This window comes from Polyodon spathula, chromosome 30 (genome assembly GCF_017654505.1).
Source record: "Polyodon spathula isolate WHYD16114869_AA chromosome 30, ASM1765450v1, whole genome shotgun sequence".
NCBI lineage: Eukaryota > Metazoa > Chordata > Actinopteri > Acipenseriformes > Polyodontidae > Polyodon > Polyodon spathula.
Genome location: NC_054563.1, coordinates 7,024,858 through 7,042,771, shown reverse-complemented (window position 1 = coordinate 7,042,771; position 17,914 = coordinate 7,024,858). Strand labels below are relative to the sequence as shown.

The following is a 17,914-nucleotide window of genomic DNA, read 5'->3' as shown; positions in this document are numbered from 1 at the left end:
TCCAAAGAAGGTACTCTGCATAGTTGGGCTGGAAAGCCACTCTCTTGTCTGGCTTGCTCCCAGCTGGCCTGGTGACATCTGTATTAAAAAAATAATAATAAAAAAGATGTCACATGAGCATAACAAAATCATATGAAGTGGCAATTTTCCTCTACTTTTACATTTTAATAACTGCTACTATTTCTATATACGTAAACACAATTCTGAATGTTAAATGAAGCAGTCCTACACACAGTTGCTAAATTCACTTTTGTGCTTATTTCACTTGAAAGCTTCTTAAATTTGACCAACAAGATGCAGTACACCAGGAAACAACTGGTGATCAGTCAGAACTCTGGCCTGTCATGCTGTTATATGTAAGGCTACAGCTTTCATAAGTAGGAACCAGCTGGAAATGAGACCAGGGTCTATTTTAAGATCTTAACACTGCTGTGTGACAGGGGCAAGGTCCTGTCTCTGGCTTTTTAGAGGCAGACGTACCTGCAGGAACAGCGAGGCGGTCTGTAGGAGGCGAGCCTGCCAGCTTTGTGCATATTTGTCTCCAACAGGCTGTTGGGAGTGCTTCTGCGGTGAGCTTTGCTTTAAAATGGAGCGGCTGACGTACACAGGTGTTATATAATGCGGGTGTCCGTCAGCATAGATAGTCAAAAAGCCACCACCAGATATGGCAAACTTTTTCTAGTTTTGTTTTTGCAGTGCTTGTGTTTCATTTTTCGCTCTGTATTGTTTGTATTTATACTTTCTTGTATAATTGCTTGGGCGATTAACACTGTTGAAATTCACCCAGTTTCTCTGAAGTAATACCACCACCCTGAGTAATACCATTGTTGGTAGCTCAGTGGTGACAAATCTGCACCCAGGATGGGGTGTTTGCCACTGCATGTCTCTCTTTCATTAGTGGAAACAGAGACCCACCCCTTTTAATTTGATCTTGTACTGATAAGCTGCACCACACCTGCATCTCTGTGCCGTCAGACAGCACCTCGTTCTCGTTGTGGTCCAGGGGAGTTCGGATCTGGAGGAAGGACAAGCCGAACTGAACATGTTTGTTGAAAGGCTGACTGCAGGTCACTCGAACCCGGTCCCAGAGCTCGCCATCCCCTTGAGAAAGGAAATCACCTGGGAAGGGTAAGCAGTATGATAGGGGAGGGAGTCAGAGTTGGAGGTGGGGGTCACAGAACACCGACACTCATGGTAAAACATGCAGCAACTCAAACTGCTCAGTACTGGTGGAGCATGCACAGAATATCTTCTTACATTTTGAAGTAATATTCGAGCAGAAAAAACCCATGTTCAGCCCAATACTATTTGTAGCTTGCTAAAATTGATTGTTAATTTAATACTCCCAGGTTCCAGCAGTATATTTCAGAAACCCCAGATACATACTGTATACAATAGACCTTTAAAGACCCAGAGAAAGGCTCACGCTAATAAAAGTAATTCAACTTGCTTGGTCCAGTCGACAAAAACGTTAGTAACAACTACAATAGCTTCACTAAAGTGGCCTTGTGTTTCATGGGCTTCAGTTTCTTTACAATTCTGTCAGATTTTATGAATGAGCTCTTAAATGGTCTTATTAAAGGCTCACCTTCCTTGAACATGCGCACCCCGGTGCGGTTGGTGCCCTGTCTGGACTCTGTAGGGCTCATCAGCGTGACAGTGGGCAGCAGAGTCATGTACGGCTGATCCTGAGGCCACGAGGAGCGCCCCACATCAATCTGGATGAATGCAGACCCACAGTTTCCTGTGCATGGAAAGGGTAAGATAGCGAGACATTTCTAACATACCTCTTAGTGGCACAAAATATTCTTCCACAGCATATACATACGTTTCGATATCCAAAGTTCTATTGCAGTTTGGTGTAGACGGCATACCTAAACACACGTGAAAGGCCACACGGAGTTATTAACTAATTCGTACAAATGTCAAGCTTTTTCAAAAGGGTGTAAAATGGCCAGAAATAATAACATAGCACACTGCAACAAGAAGACAATAAGTAATAAACCTTGTTTACATATAAAAGCCCTTCTCACCTATGTCAATGTAACCAATAGCAGTGGCCCTTTCCAGCTGTAGCTCAACCTTCATTAAACCACTGTGATCTTTGGGGGCGCAAAGCCAGGGCCTCACAGCCTCCTTGGCCAGCAGAGCGTCCACACTGTGCTTGGGGTCCTGACACACATAGAAAACAGTGACTCAGTGAGGTGTTCTGTTACAAAACAGCAGCAACTGTTCTTCAGGGCGTTTAACCTCACATGGTTAAAAGTTTATTTTTATATATTTAAGGTGGCCGTTACAATATTATCTTGTACATTTTTTTTTTTTAGGAATCAGTATAACAAAAACAAATATTAAAAAAAAAAATAATTGTTAGTCCTGAGCTTTAACAGGGCGATCAGAAAGTATGTATCAATGATATGGTGCGTTGAAGTGGTAAACTTACTTTCTAATCACCCTGTACATAACCTTCACAGGCTCAAGGTGTGTTTACATACCACCGGGGATTCCTGTTATCAGATCCCATGCAATCAGAACTGTTATCAAATAAACACTAGTCGTGCAATATTATCTCTGATCATGTTTCATTCGGCACAAAATGGACTCCGTTGGCATGGCAGCCAGTTGCTTACCAATAGGATACATTAGGCACACCTTGCGTGTCCAATTCATTGCTGTAACTACATAATATTCATGTAAGGATAATATTCAGGTATTCTCACAACGGGTTTTATTTTTTTCCATCCCACTTGAGTTTGGAAAAATACTGTAGCGTGCACGGGGGAAGGCAGCAACAGGCTGGTAGGTGACATAATCACATACAAAGGCATAAGACCGATATCCGGATATCCGCTCTGTGCAAGGGAGCCACGTTTTTGTACAGCAGTATCGGCGCTATGCTTCAGTGCGAGAGGTCCCTATGCGAGTCGCCTGTCTGCGGGAACCAAGATCTCCACAATACTAATAACTGTTAAACAATAATAACCATAAGCTTTTAGCGTGTATAATAATAATGTATCGTTCTTACATACCTGGGAGCTGAAGGATACCACGTGTTTAATCTTCACTGGAGCCATAATTTATTTTTTCTTATGAACTACAAGTTACCGAAAAACACCTTCGTTGTTCCTCATAATAGTGTCTCTGATTTCTTTTTCTTTTTTTTTAACAACAATATTTGCATACATCACTAGTAATTACAACAACATTCGTATTTAAAAACCCACGTTTACAAATTAAATAAATACATTTTGTATTTACATTTCCACATGTGTAGTTACTGCAAAAAGAAAAAAAAAACTTTAGCTCACAATGGTCGCTTCGCTAGATTCACGCTTAAAACTCAACACGTATGTTACACAACGTACTGTATTTTTGTTGATTTTTTTTTGCTCCCGATGTCCGAGTTTAATCAGTTGACCAAATACCAACTTCCCTGTTACAACAACAGCGCATCTCCAGCTGTTTCTATCTCCCGCCAACCTCTATCCTTTCACCCCAGAAGAGCGACGTGATTTCAGAATCCCGCTACTAACATGAATCATACAGTGATTACGATACAACCGAATAGAAAGCGATTTGTTTATTGATTTATTTTTAATGTGAGTTGCGGGAGGAAGGATTTAATATTATTTATCTGCATTTTGGAGACAAGGAATTATGGGAAATGTAGTTCTCGGTTTATCGAAGGGTTTTGTGGCTTTTGTTAAATCGACGATTAATGCTACAGCTACTATCACGTTTGATTTCTGAATTATTTGATTAAAATGAAGCATTGCAACCCTAAAAGGTTGCCTGGTTGGCCGCATCGTTTTTTCTCTCTTGATCTTATTGGTTTGCGTGCATTGTTCTCCCCTATCTGTATGCTTTGTGGACAATCGAAAATCGTTTTTTTTCTGTTCCTCGGATCTCATTGGCTATCAGAGAGTCGACTGGCAAGCAATATGCGTGGTCTGATTGGCCACCCCTCCCCCAACTCGGAAGTTGCGTGTGATCTGCTGCTGCCTGCCAGTGCTCGGAAGATGGCGGGTGTGTTTGAGGTGGAAGTTGATGGGGTTCATCACGATCACGGGGGCCATGAAGACGACAAGCAGGTCTGAGCGTCATCATTTAAAATCACACAGATACAGTGCTGGATGCAGTTTATAAGTATACTTTTAATTCTTTATCTACTTGGTGATAAGCGTGACGAGAGTCAGCATCTGGTTGCTCTCAGTTTATGAGCATTATGCATATAATATTGAGAGGAGCAAGTATAAAGACAGTGCCACGTTTACAATAGCTTACAAATTACTAGTGCACAACAGCGACGAGTCACTGAAAAATAAATGTGGGGTGCGTATGTTTTTTGCATACATACATTATTATTTTGCTGCCGATTCTAAGACCAGGTCTTAATATCACTACACCACCCCCCAGTACCTAAAGACTGACGAAAAATAAAATCACAAATAAGATCGCTAACAATGAGATTCACATACGATACACGCAATGTGTTTTTTTGAAAGACGGATATACAGTAGTTTGTTCAGTAACGAGACAAACGTGTCTGTTTGAGTATTTTAAAGCATGTCTCAGCTGTGTGACAGACAGCCACTTTGTGACGTAGTTATAGAAGCAGTCGCCGGTTAGTTTAATGTTTCCACTGTGAATAAAATGTATTTACCCCAATTGCATACCCAGTCTACTGTATTAGTGAAGCATGTTTCCGTTGACTGCGTCCAGCTCATTGGGGAAATGGACTGTGCAAGTGTTATATGTTTTACGGTAAAACCGACATGCTTTGAATGAATTGTAAATCATGGAAGCTTTTTGGAATCGGGGTAAAGAGATGCATTAAGAAACATGGCTGGGGCAATAAGAAATTGGGACAGTAGGAACGTGAGAAGCTCCATTTATATTTCAGGTTGCTACAAGGACAGCTTGGAAATATTGCCGGATTGTCTGTGTTGGATGATGTCAAATGTGTATGTGAAAATTAAGTGTTATTAAAACTCAAAGTGCGTAAATAAAGTGGCACTTCATACGTGATCTTAGAAGCCGTTCATTAATGCTCCAGCTGTGGTTGGCTTCTGATCTTGACAGAAGTTGTGATGTGGCACATATAGCACAAGGGTCACAAGTCTACTGCAACATGCTTACATTCTAACGACTCTTCAGTGACTAGCCTTAAGGTTATTCTAGGGAAACCCATGGAAGGTGTATGTAAAGCAGAGCTGTCTAATCAGATAGGCTTTGAATAGGTGGGGGTGGGTGGCTTTGTGTCCTTTGGGGGCAGTAGTGTGTACATTGTGGGCTTGATTGTCAAATGTGGTTGAGTTTGTTTCCAAGTGTACTCATCTCATTAGTAGCATATCAATGGCTAATAATAAGCCTTATCCATGCCTTGTACAGTGTCTGATATGAAATGTAAGTACTGGATGTTTGTTTGTGTCTAGGCACATCAGTCCGTGTAAAACTGTACTATCATGAACACTTTATTGATTTTTCAAATTGTGATGTTATTCACTGAGACCAAGGTCTTGTTTACAGCAAGGTCCTGGAGAAAAAGACAGCAAGTTTCAGACAAGTACAATACTAAATAATCTAAACATACAACAGATGCAAAAACAGTTTGACCAAAACACAAAAATCTAGGTCATATCGGTGGACCAGCAGTCAGTTGAGGCTTGTGTAAAATATCCCCACACTAACTTTAAAAGAGTGAGAGTTAGAGAAATCAGATGCGAATCATAAGCTCTTTTGTATGATCATTATAAGAAAAGGTGTTTAAAAAACAGCCCTGGTTCCAGTCCAAAATCAGTCATGTTTGGTCTTCTGTAAGCGTATGATGCAAAATCCTTGTTTAAATGTGTAAAATCAGAATAGCGGTTGACCTGGCTGCTTTTTTTTCATGAATTCTGACTTGTAGCGGTACATTGTAACATGTAACATTTCTGTGTCGTTCTAAATATTGTATGTCTAGAGAACAGCTCCTTCAGCTGGGATGACGTGTGTGTATGGAGAATCATTACTGCAGGTTCAGCTAGCTCCTGGTGACCTGTGTTGCATTAATGAAGGATATATCTTGGAAACTGTTTGTCAAATATTATCTCTTCTGGGATATGAATGTTGTAAACACTTGTACACTCTTTCCGCTTATCGTTGGATTCTGATGATTTTGCTTTGAATTGCTTTACAGATTGACATGTCCCAGCTGTCATCAGAAGAGAGGTGGAGGTGAGTTGGGAAAGATAAATCAACTTGCTTGTGAAAATATGGAGAAATAGTGGGGTATATGTCAAAAAAATAAGGGTTCAGAAAATTAGGGTTTAACTTTAATTTAGTTAAACTACTGTTTAACTAAATACGCTGGTCTTCCAGACATCATTGAAGCATTTGGCAGCTGAATATTCTTGTGAAACACAAACATTTAGCAGTTAAAAAGGGTCTATTATAGCATGTGTTAAAGTGGAGAAATATCTTGTAACCCACCAGACTACCTGACAAAAGAGAAGCCCTGCAGTAGAATGAGATTTTATGTATTTCAGATTTCAGATTTTAAAATCTGGTAGCAGGGAAACGCTATGTATTTTATTATGTGGCTGCTTAAGCTACTGTACTTTGTACAGTACCAAGCACTGCAGACTGTCCTTCTCTTGAAGTACTGCCTGGACTACATGCTCAGAGTTGAATATAGAGAGTCCTACCCATAACTTGGTCAAGTCTATGATTTTGAATTGGAGTGGTTCGGTCGATCTGCAAGATTACTCAATGATATGTACACTGCCTTTTCAGTGGCCAAAGGCTTGGAGTCAGCATGCTTGCTGAACACGCCTGAGCTCTGTGTTTGTGTTACAGGCTGGAACATGCACGGATGCACGCCAAACACCGCGGCCACGAGGCAATGCACGCTGAGATGGTCCTCATTCTGATCGCCACCCTGGTGGTCGCTCAGCTCCTGCTGGTGCAGTGGAAACAAAGGCACCCTAAGTCCTACAATGTGAGAGCACCGCGCTGTAAATAGCAGAGCATGTGTATTAAGGGTCTCTGTGTTGTAGTTTACCATGTGACCACTAGATGGGACTGCAGGTAGGTTTATATTTGAAAATGTAGTGCTTATGGGCCCAGTGGCTTGCATATTTTTTAATGTAGGCCCATTAGCAAGCCAGTGTTGCTATGATTACTCTTGCTTATCATGCAGGTGAAATGCTGCTCCTAAACATTTTCCCGTGCGTGTCTGAACTAGTCATGCGACTTTTGAACCATCCTCTACACCAGGGCTTCTCAAACTCAGTCCTGGGGATCCCCTGTGTCTGCTGGTTTTCATACCAACCGAGCTCCCAATTACTTAACTACACCCTTAATTTAACTAACAATTTGCTTAATTAGACCTTTATGCTTTTAAAGGTTCTAATTAAGCAAACTATCAGTTCAATTAGGGGACTGTAAGTAATTGAGAGCTAGGTTGGAATGAAAACCAGCAGACGTACAGGGGGTCCCTAGGACTGAGTTTGAAATGACCTGCTCTACACGGTGTGTCTGTACAATGGAGTCCAGGCACAGTGTGCTTTTACGTTTGTAAACCACTTTAAAAATGCATTGCTTGTTGAATTTGAGAGGCTTTTGACAATAAGCACAATAACCTGTATTCTGAATCCAGGTAGGGAGCATGCTGTATCAACTAGATTTGAATAGTGTGCAGTTATTAATGAAGTGACCAAACCCTGAAAGCTTTAGTGCTTCAGGACATTTGGGTGGCATAATAAACACAGGGTCCCCAGGAGCTACAGCAGCAATCCATCAAATTCCTGTCAACAGTCTTGGAGCTGCACATACTGATGACAGTCCAGCAGGTTGAGGTTTCCGCTGTGCAGGTGAACCAGTGTGTGACGAGCTCCGTGCACGCCCCACAAGTGGCTCAAGGCTCTCGTTTGTGCTCCCGTTCCAGCTGGTGACCCTCTTCCAGATGTGGGTGGTGCCGCTCTATTTCACAACCAAACTGCACTGGTGGAGGTTCCTGATCACCTGGCTGCTGTTCTCCACAATCACAGCCTTCGTGACCTTCCGAGCGACCCGCAAGCCTCTGGAGGGCACCACTCCCAGGTAAAGCCCGGCCATTTGCCTCCCATCTGCCTGTCCCGTTTTATGTTTTCATAATCTGCCTCGCTCTTGTTTCAAATGCAAAGCATTAGTTGCACCTGATAGAAATTGATGTGAACTGCAACTAGAAGCACAACGAATATCTGCAGCTGAATGAATACCATGGCTGAGCACAAAGCTTAGGGTTGAAAACACTTGGTGGGTAGGGTTGCTCAGATACCACAAACAGTACGCCACTCTTTTGAATCAGTGTGCCAGCATTGTTGCAGGATAGAGCATGATCTGGATACACTGCCATTTTCAGAAGAGAATTTCTCTTTCTCAAGTGAAAGCAGAAGAAAGGAGTTTCCTAGTTCATGTTCCTATGATCTGTGACTAGAACAATCAGGATTGTGTTGAGAAATGTATTGGTGCACTATAGACAGCACGGGATACAGCGCAGGTAAACTAATGCGTTCTTGAAAACACTACGGTTTATTGTGCTGGCTCTGTTTTCTATATTGCCTCTCTTGACAGCTTATCTTTTTTGTAATTTGGTTGTTTTTGTACTTGCGAAATGTTTTGGTGTATAACTTTACACAGGAGACATATAGTACGGTGCAATAGCTATACAGTAAATAACCACAAAACCCCCTCTCCCAAAAATGGCTCTGTGAATCTACAGGACCTGTCTGGATGCACACAGTAAGGGTTATTATGATCTGTACATCAGACAGCCAGACCAGTATCCTCCATATCTGAATTTGCATTCAGTGATCTTAATGAGTAGCTCAACAGGTCTCCCTTGAGGCCGCACCAGTGGGATCAGTGGGGTTAACGAGCATTGGTTTTGATTGACAGTGTTAAGACCATTACAATAGACCTGATTTCTTTTAGAAGACCAACCTCTGACTGTACCTGAATTCATCTTTTGTGTTTTACAGACTGGTATACAAATGGTTTTTATTGCTCTACAAGATGAGCTATGCCACTGGGATCGTGGGCTATTCTGCTGTCATGTTTACCTTGTTTGGCGTTAATTTAATATTCAGGTTAGTATCATGTTCTGTTTGGCTGGGTGTTTTTTTAATGTACTGGGATTGATTGAGTTTTTTTTTTTTTGTGGTAACTTGGTAACATCAAAGGGGTTATCACTCCACTGTTGTCTTTAACTGCAACAACCAACAATATAGCATGTATGGAGTGGACTAAAAACTCAGTGTAAATACAGTAGAACCTATCACATCCGATTTAATTAGCTCCAGGGGTCCATTGGATATGTGGAAGTATTGTATCTCGGAGGGAGTTGTTCTACTACATTGTAGTTGCTTTATTACCATCGGGGCGTTAGTTTGTAATGTCAGGTACATCAGTGGTAAAACGCCAAAGTGCGGTGCTGCGCGTACCCTGTACATAGAAAACAAGAGCAAATTGTTGCAAAACAAAGCACTGTATTTGGCAATATACAAAGTAGCATTCCAAAAACTGTATCAGTCTATGCCAAAGTAGTCCGACAGGCTTTGTTGCAGTTTGCATGTTAATCCAAGAAAAAACTAACAAGAAGAGAGCAGCGTGCACCCAGACCCAGACCCAGACCGACCCAGACTCAAACTGGCTTTTTAGTAATTATATGAATCCCTTGCTCTCTTATTTTCTTTTATTTAACCTGGTTCAGCTGGGCAGTTGCGTGAAGTGACAGCATGTAAAAAGTGAATCAGAATTCCCACACGCAACATTTTTTTTATATTGTTTTATCCGCAATTGAATCCGTTCTGTCCTGCTAAGAGCTGAGTTAACAATTTTAGACCCGTAATAAAATGTGAATTGAACGTTCAGGTGGTAGCGGCATGTGTAAATGACACATGGCAGAGGTCCATCAGTTAACAGATCTTACAGGATGGGATATGACAGTTTCTACTGCACGCAATTACACTGACATTAGCTCACACTGCTTAGAGCTTGGTTCAACCTGGAACTCCTTTATAAACAACCCAGCATCCTGATCCAGCCCCTGAATTAAGTGTTTCTAAAGTGTGTTGTCAGATGTGACTCAAGCTGTTCTGCTCTGTTTTGTGTTTCAGAATAAAGCCAGAAGATGCGATGGACTTCGGCGTTTCACTCCTCTTCTATGGTCTCTATTATGGAGTATTGGGGCGGGACTTTGCTGAAATGTGTGCAGATTTCATGGCTTCCACTATAGGGGTAAAGAATTGAAAGGGTCAGCACTGTATGGCAGGAGGCATTGGGTGTATGCTGCAAGTCAGTATCTGTACAACCCCTATTTGTAAGAACACTGTAAACGTGTATTGAGTGTCCCATTTCTAGCAGCTAAAACATATTTCTTGATGAAGTTGCTGAATCAATAAAGTTGAGTATCTATAGTGGAATACTTGACTGCTTAAACCTGAGAACTCTATCTGAACAACTGGCTCTGTAAATGTATTTGAATTCAAACAGACTTAACTGTTGAGGCCACAAGGGGTCTCTGTTTTGCAAAGACCACAGTAGAAATGTGCCTTGCGTCTTCTGTGTAAGCGGCCTTAATCTGCTTTCTCGGGTGTATTGAAAGAGTAACAGAAGTACAGTAGCCTTAAGTCAATGTGTTCTCACCACTGGGCATACTTGAAATAATACCTGTTTGAAATGGTTTAGGTATGTTCTGAATTAGCCCCACTGTTTTATGTAAGTCACATACAGTTGAATCAAAGTTCCTGTAAAAGACTTGATCGTGCATGTGAAGGGGTCCATGTACTCAATGATAATTTCACTTTGGCATGCGTTGTACATTCAGTTTTTGAGGATTTGTTATATCCATTCCTTGCATTCCAATTACTTTACAGTCTAAAAAGTAGACCTTTTTAAATACATTTTTGTACACACAGGCATGCATTGAAAAGCTGCCCCCATGTTCGCCTTTCAGACACCAGGATCGCATGAAAAGCAATTCAGATCAGTGGCTGGGTTTCCACGCATTTTAGTAACTCCAAATTCTCTCTCCACTATCATAACATTGTATGACTTTAAAGGGTGGGTAAATCATCTCCTCACGCTAAAAAGCCTTACAACTGTCCAAAAACTTTTGCATGGAAACATGTCCTAAAGCCATCCATACCTTATGATTACCAGACTTCCGCCAAGAAGATCACATATATGACGTCACCTCTCGCAACTTTCTACTGTAACTAAAGGGCGTCCCAAGCATTTCTTCTTAACAACGAGGTGGTTTAGAGACATTATTATTATTATTAATTTATTTTTTAATGCGACAATTTATTCATCGTTTAAAAAATATTGCCATTTGACTCATACAATGATAGTGCTTTAGTTTAGTTGTTTTATAAGCAAGATTATAAAAAATACTGAAGCAGCTACACATTTTAAAAAAATACAGTCCTTTGCAATAAATACTGAGCGATTTGCAAAGCACAGATATTTTGTTTTCTTCATGTTTGGCAATTAGATTGCCGATTGCTTCAAGCTTAGACTTAGACTCAGTGGTACCTACCAAGAATAAACAAAAAGTCACGTTTGTATTAAATTAGCATAGCTGGGAGTTTGTGCCAGTGGCTGTATTATTGCTGCAGGCTACCATCAGCACCTGGTTTAAGCGACCACCTATAGAGCTGAAGTAAAATCTCTTCATTCATTGAGCAAGATTTGTTTTAGAAGAACAAAAACATGAAAAAAAAACTGCTGGTTCCACAAACTTGTTCAAAAATACAAATACAGGGTTTAACATCAGCTTGTGTAAGACATGACGAAGTTCCAGAAAGTCCCGGGTGGATTAGCATCTACTGAGAAATTTATTGAACTCATGTGGACTACCAGGATACTGGATGCCCAAAAACAAGAGCAAAAAAAATATATATTCAGTAGCTTGTTTTTATGTATATATATACACATACACACACAAACACATACATCAAAATTTAACAAATACTACACAGGTTAGTACACAGCGCTTTCTTGTGGAATGTTTAATGTTATGTGTTTTGTTTCATGTGCTTTTTTTATTACATTTGTTTGGTGGCCAAATGAAGCAGGCTGTACTTCTGGTGCTTCAATACAAACTAAAAATTTAGTGGGAACCCAGTTTAAGAAAGCTGCATGGTATTGGTCCTCACGCAAGGCCAAACTGGAACTCGGACAGAAGCATTTAAATATACCCTCCTTCCAAAAATAGCGTATGAAAAAGGTGACCTTTATATTATTCCATGGAAACGCCGCCAGTGTATCTAAATCTATTTTAGGGAAGCTTTATTAACAATGCTGCAGCTGTGTGTACCTGTTGTGTCTGTATTGTTCTGTGTTTAGGCTGTGTGCTACCTGCAGGAGAAGGTTCCTGTGAACAGGAATGTACTTAACGCTCCAGTATCTGTAATCCCTGCTGCTGTCTCTTCCAGTACTACAGTGCATCCGGCATGCCCACCAAGCACCTGTCTGATGCCATCTGTGCCGTGTGTGGGCAGCAGATCCTGGTGGATGTGAGTGAGGAGGGCATCATTGAGAACACATTCAGACTGTCTTGTAACCATGTGTATCCTTCACTGAGCTTTTATATCCCAACATCTCATGCTGTGGCTTTGGCCTGTTCTATTAGTTTTGTGGAAAAAAGGCTTAATAAAAGCCCAATTTGTGCAGTGAAAATGAATGCTTGAACTGAACCGGGCAACAATTTAGAAACATCAATCAGTACTTTGTTTGTGCCTAAAAACCTTAATCATGTGCAGGCATGAATATGACCACTTTGTGTTTTAGGCCTTAAGTAGCTGTTTACAAAGACATAATGTCTTTTGTTGTGGAGTGTATTTCCCTTTTATTTAAAAACTGCCAATTTCAACCCCTTTCTTAGTTAGGTATATCAAAAATATATATAAGGACACTATTTTGAGGATTTCAGATTAAAAAAAAAAAAATCAGATTTCAAATATCTTCTGTGAGGAGCTACAAGATTGTGTCCGAGCCATGGTCTATATGACAAAATGCCTGAAAACGGCCCTCTTTTAGTCAGTTTTTATAAGGAAGTAGTCCAGACTAAGCAAAATATCAAAAACACATTTTTTAATAACTTATTAAATAACTGTTTATATCCAAAAGTTATAGAATTCTGTATAACCATGTTAAGTACTTAAGAATAATTATAATAATATATTATATAATAATTATTATTATTATTCTATTTAAATTATTTTTTTTTATTTAATAAAAAAAATTTTATTGAAACTTAATTGAAGTTGTTGTGTTTCAAAAAATATTCTCTGAAAGTACTATAAACTGTTTCGTCATTCGGATTGATATTACCCCATGACGCGTAACTTACACCCAGTGGCTGCAATAAGTGTGGTCACGTTGTTTGTTTTACCAAAATGTTGGTTGTATCATAATACTGTGTATTTCCTGACTTAACAATTTAGCATTTTGAAGAGAAAATCATATTTATATACATAAGTTATATATAATTCAATATAACCATGAACAGCAAAGTAAAGCCATATTGATGCAGGGAATGAAATTTAAAAGTTTTAAAAAGTGGTCAAAATGTAAAAAAAATAAAATAAAAACAGTACACATCGTACGTAAACAGTTGTAGCAACACATGGGAACATGTAATACAGTAAAATAAAAAGGTCTTTATGTACCCCCTAAGCTGATTAAAGGTTGCATTGGCTTTGTCAAAATCAGCCCACAGAAATATGCGAAGAACTAGGATCCAACGCAAGTTGGCTGGTTGTTTAATAATAAATTTTATGCAATGTAAATAAGCTCCTTCTATTAAAATGTGACCCCCACCTCCTAAAATGCATACTGTAGAAGTGTTTATATTGCCTGTAAAAATGGCATTGCTTTCTTTGCAGGGACGGCTGTTAGCTTGGCTACACACCATAGCGGTGCACTAACACCTGCTTTAATACTGCAGAGCTGGAGTGGAGCAGCAGGCTTTGTTGCGCACGTTCTTGTTTCTTGATTCCACTGAAGTGTTAATCGAAACACGGCTCGGTTCATATTTTCAACCTCACCTTTTGTTTGAACGGTTTCCATTCCCCCCCTGGTCATTTTCAGTAATTCCACTTTAACAAAAGGTGAGGTGAAATATATTGTACTTTTATATATACATACTTCTGCTTAAAGTTGTGAGTATTCTAGCGATTACAAAGATGTGTATGGAAGCAACCCTAGGGTCATACACGGGTAGAGCTATTCATACTCCTTTTGGTTACTCAGTGATTGATGCAAAGCAAAGATTTGTATATGAACAAGCCTGATTTTAGAAATGTATAGCTTTAGACTCTAGTAGCGCCTTGATTACCCCCTTGCTACATATTACTTTCCTGAATATAGCCTGATTTACAGTAGCTACAGCACTATTTTTTTTTTATTTTTATTTTTTTTTATAATTGAGTGATTTAAATGTGTTGGCTTATATATCTCAATGAAGACTATGCTGCAAATTACGTTTATATGAATGAACAAACACCAATATAAAAAAAAAATGCATGTTGCGTATGTGCATTACACTTTGTTTCTGGCATTCGGGGGTGTTTGAAGGTGAGTTTGGATTTTACTATTTATTCTAGGCATGGCTAGAATAAATAGTCCCTCTCAACTCTCCAGGTGCTGGTTGTATCCTTAACCCTTCCCACTCCAGATTCCACGAGTTCTGTATACGAGGCTGGTGCATTGTGGGAAAGAAGCAGACCTGCCCCTACTGCAAGGAGAAGGTGGACCTCCAGAGGATGTTCAGCAACCCGTATCCTTGTATTATATTGGAATTTACTGAGCCCTCGCTGTGTACTAGGGACGCAGTTGGACGCATCTTTTGCAATAGCAACACTTTCAGTGGGCTGAATTTCATTTTTTTGAATAAGATAGCATGTTCCACTGTTTATAAGTCCTAGAGAGCAATACCTGGAAGTGGTACCTAATTTGAAAGAGCACACAGCAACAAAGAACAATCGAGACAGTGTGTTTTGGAAGTTTTCCTGTATGGGTACATGGTTTGCTGCATAGTCTTCTTCCAGCTCTGGGCAGTCTTAACTAACCGACTCAAATAGCACAAGATAGAGTTGTACTGTATTATCTATTATGCCAGAATATTGGGCTCATGGTGCATACTTATCAAAATTCCCTTGGCTTGCCAAATTAATGGACTTGACTGAGCTTATTAAATAATATTTTTTGTTATTAGTAAAACAAAAACAATTTTTTTCAAGCTCAAAGCCACTTTAAAGGAAATATTTTAACGGAACGGCACCATTTTAGAGCAAACTACTAGACTTTGATTTTTGTATTCCCGGTTCATTCAAATGAACAGTGACTGTTGTTTTGGCGACCTTTTCCCATAACAATAGCTGTTGTAGAAGCTCTTAAGCACTTCCCTTACTTGACATTTCCTCTCTGTGTGAAAGGAACCGAGAGGCAGAGTGAATCCAGTTTCGGTCATTGACACGCTTGTCTTACTTTGCGCACACACACCCAACCCTGTACATTCTGATTTTTTTATTTATTTATTTTCCTTTTTTGGTCTAAATTTGTGTTTATACATTTGTTACGAACCTGTGCTCCCCAGGGGCTTCATAGCACCAGCACGTGTTGGTCAACTTTGTGTGTAACGCGTGCATTTTGAAACAGCTTAAGCAATTGTGACCAATCTTGCTGTTCTTTACCCTAAGTTATTGAGAGTATTGGAATATGTGGATGTATGGAGGAAACTGTCCTCCTGTCTTTCCATCCGTATATTTCTGTTAGATTTGTGCTTGTAGAGATATAGGTCATAGTGGTCTACTTTATAGCCATTGTTGTTTCCTTGATGCTCTTTACCTAGCTGGGAGAAACCTCATGTGATGTATGGGCAGCTGTTGGACTGGCTGCGTTACCTGGTCGCCTGGCAACCAGTGATCATCGGCCTTGTTCAGGGAATTAACTACGTCCTGGGACTGGAGTAGAAGGTGATCCCAGGAGGACACACGACTGGTGGTTACTGTATCTTCAAGATATAGGCTGCGAGAAAGAAATCAGGAGGCTCATCTACCAGGAAACAGCAGCAGACATTGGTGGAAAATAGGAAAACATAATAATGAACTAGAATATAAATATATATGTACATAAATATATATTTAAAAGAAGAATGTTTGGCTAGTGATTTTACCAGCAACTTGGTTTCATATTTGTTTGTTTGTTTGGTGTAATTTTTTTTTTTTTTTTTTTTTTTTTTTTTTTTATATATACAGATAATGGTACTGAACTTATTCGTATAGGAAACTTTTATTAAAAGTTTGCCAGAGTCTTTGAAATAACTGCACATTTGTCACAATTTGTTTTTAAACGTGGATATCCATCCTACATTTCTGGGGGAAAAAAACCACTTGGCCCTCTATCCACCTCGTATTTAATGAACCCACTGGGTTGACAGTTACCCAAGGTAAGATAAGGTAGTCAAATCTTTTGCTTATCAGGGTCTGTGAAACCAGCTGGAAGTGCAAAATTAGTAAAATTAACCTTCAATGCAGTAATGTTTGTTTCTTACTAAAATGTGTGTATAAAATAATGAAAATTGAAACCATTGGTGTAAATCTGCGGAATACCATTTTAAGTATCAAACACATTTTCAATAAAAAAGTAGACTTGATTTAGTGTTGATAAGATTTGCATCTTGCTTTTGTGTATATATTTCACATTTTACATTCTTGCATCCAGTGTTCAATTACAGTGGTTTGCAATATAATATAAAGGATTTAAAAAAAATCTATGTAAGATCCTGGTTAAACATTTAAATTTAATAAAATGCTGTAACTAGGGTTTTTATTTTTGTTTACTGTTTAAACCTTCACAGAAGTAACTAAAAACAATGCTTTCTGTCCATGCGTCCTTTGTGCTGTGGCGGTCATTGTGACACAGGTGGACTTTTAACTTTTAACCTCTTCATAACAGATCCGGTTTCCTTTTCCATATGGATAAACCTTGAGAAACTATACAACTTGGTTCCACAACAATTGTAGTCAAGCATAACAAATATAACTGCATTTAAGGTCAAATGAAGGGCCCTTTTACACGTTACTTCCATTTTACTTTTGTTTGTTACTTGAAACACCGACAGGCCTGTAAGGCTGTGTCATGTCTGTTGAAGAAGCTGCAGGGCCCTTACACCAGAAACGTCTTGCTCTGGGTCATCGTGTGTACTTGACTTTTGAAATGCTTTACACTTAAACTGTTTGATATAACTTTCTGTCCAGAACAAATTAAAATCACTAAAATGTAATCTATTGTCAAGTGCTACTACATCTACTGTACAAAGTGTTGTGCAGCACCACAGGTGTACAAAAGAGAACCGAGGGGACATGCTGGCAATGTCCTTTCCAAACTATTCTTTAGGTGAAAAGAGCAGTGGTGGAGTTCTACTCTGTTTCGAGTTCCTGAGTGCTACTTCTTTATTTGTGGCTTTTTGTTCTATTAACTATCCCACTCATGTATTATGCCACTGCTAACCCATGATTTATCCAACATTAAAAACCTCTTGTGGACCAAAACACCAAATAAACAAAGACATTTCTGTGATAAGTTTAAAAAGGAAATATTTGCATCTGTTGTATAGAAAGGGCTTGTTTTTGACGTTCTGCAAAAAGTCTATACATTTTATATTGGCTTTATTTTCTCCATTTGAATATAATTATTTACTGCCTTTTCTGGATGTTTGTTATTCAAACTTGGACAATGCTATTAATAACGAATACACTGGAAAATAACATTATAGTTATTTTCAAATCTCAGTTGAGAAATATATTAACCTAAAATAATCTTTATAAATTGGGCAGACGGACAGGGGTTCTGCCCAAACTAGCTTTTCTTTTTGGCTTTTATT

At 39.4% G+C, this 17,914-nt stretch overlaps 2 protein-coding genes across 2 annotated transcripts; one reads left to right on the top strand and one right to left on the bottom strand.

The window, feature by feature from the left end:
• Positions 1 to 6: 6 nt before the first annotated feature.
• Positions 7 to 3,846, bottom strand: zgc:110224 (uncharacterized protein LOC550335 homolog; the record flags this gene model as incomplete). Its single annotated transcript, XM_041233045.1, has 5 exons — positions 3,030 to 3,846; positions 2,034 to 2,172; positions 1,589 to 1,744; positions 956 to 1,119; positions 7 to 78 (listed from the first exon to the last, which is right to left on the bottom strand). Coding segments are annotated over exons 1-5 (576 nt in total), but the record flags the coding sequence as incomplete, so codon positions are not given.
• An 80-nt stretch (positions 3,847 to 3,926) lies between these two features.
• Positions 3,927 to 16,693, top strand: rnf121 (ring finger protein 121). The gene is made up of 9 exons (XM_041233044.1): positions 3,927 to 4,091; positions 6,179 to 6,216; positions 6,838 to 6,979; positions 7,928 to 8,082; positions 9,003 to 9,110; positions 10,140 to 10,260; positions 12,462 to 12,595; positions 14,705 to 14,806; positions 15,881 to 16,693. The coding sequence occupies exons 1-9, from the start codon at positions 3,942 to 3,944 to the stop codon at positions 15,999 to 16,001; spliced, it is 1,071 nt and encodes a 356-aa protein (XP_041088978.1). The 5' UTR covers positions 3,927 to 3,941; the 3' UTR covers positions 16,002 to 16,693.
• Positions 16,694 to 17,914: the final 1,221 nt, after the last annotated feature.

What these genes read in the sequence shown, in the direction of transcription:
- rnf121 (XM_041233044.1), top strand. Translation starts at nt 3,942, where the DNA reads ATGCGTGGTCTGATTGGCCACCCCTCCCCCAACTCGGAAGTTGCGTGT. An exon ending in TCATCAGAAGAGAGGTGGAG is followed by an intron (nt 6,217 to 6,837) that starts GTGAGTTGGGAA and finishes TTTGTGTTACAG; the next exon opens with GCTGGAACATGCACGGATGC. An exon ending in GGCACCCTAAGTCCTACAAT is followed by an intron (nt 6,980 to 7,927) that starts GTGAGAGCACCG and finishes CTCCCGTTCCAG; the next exon opens with CTGGTGACCCTCTTCCAGAT.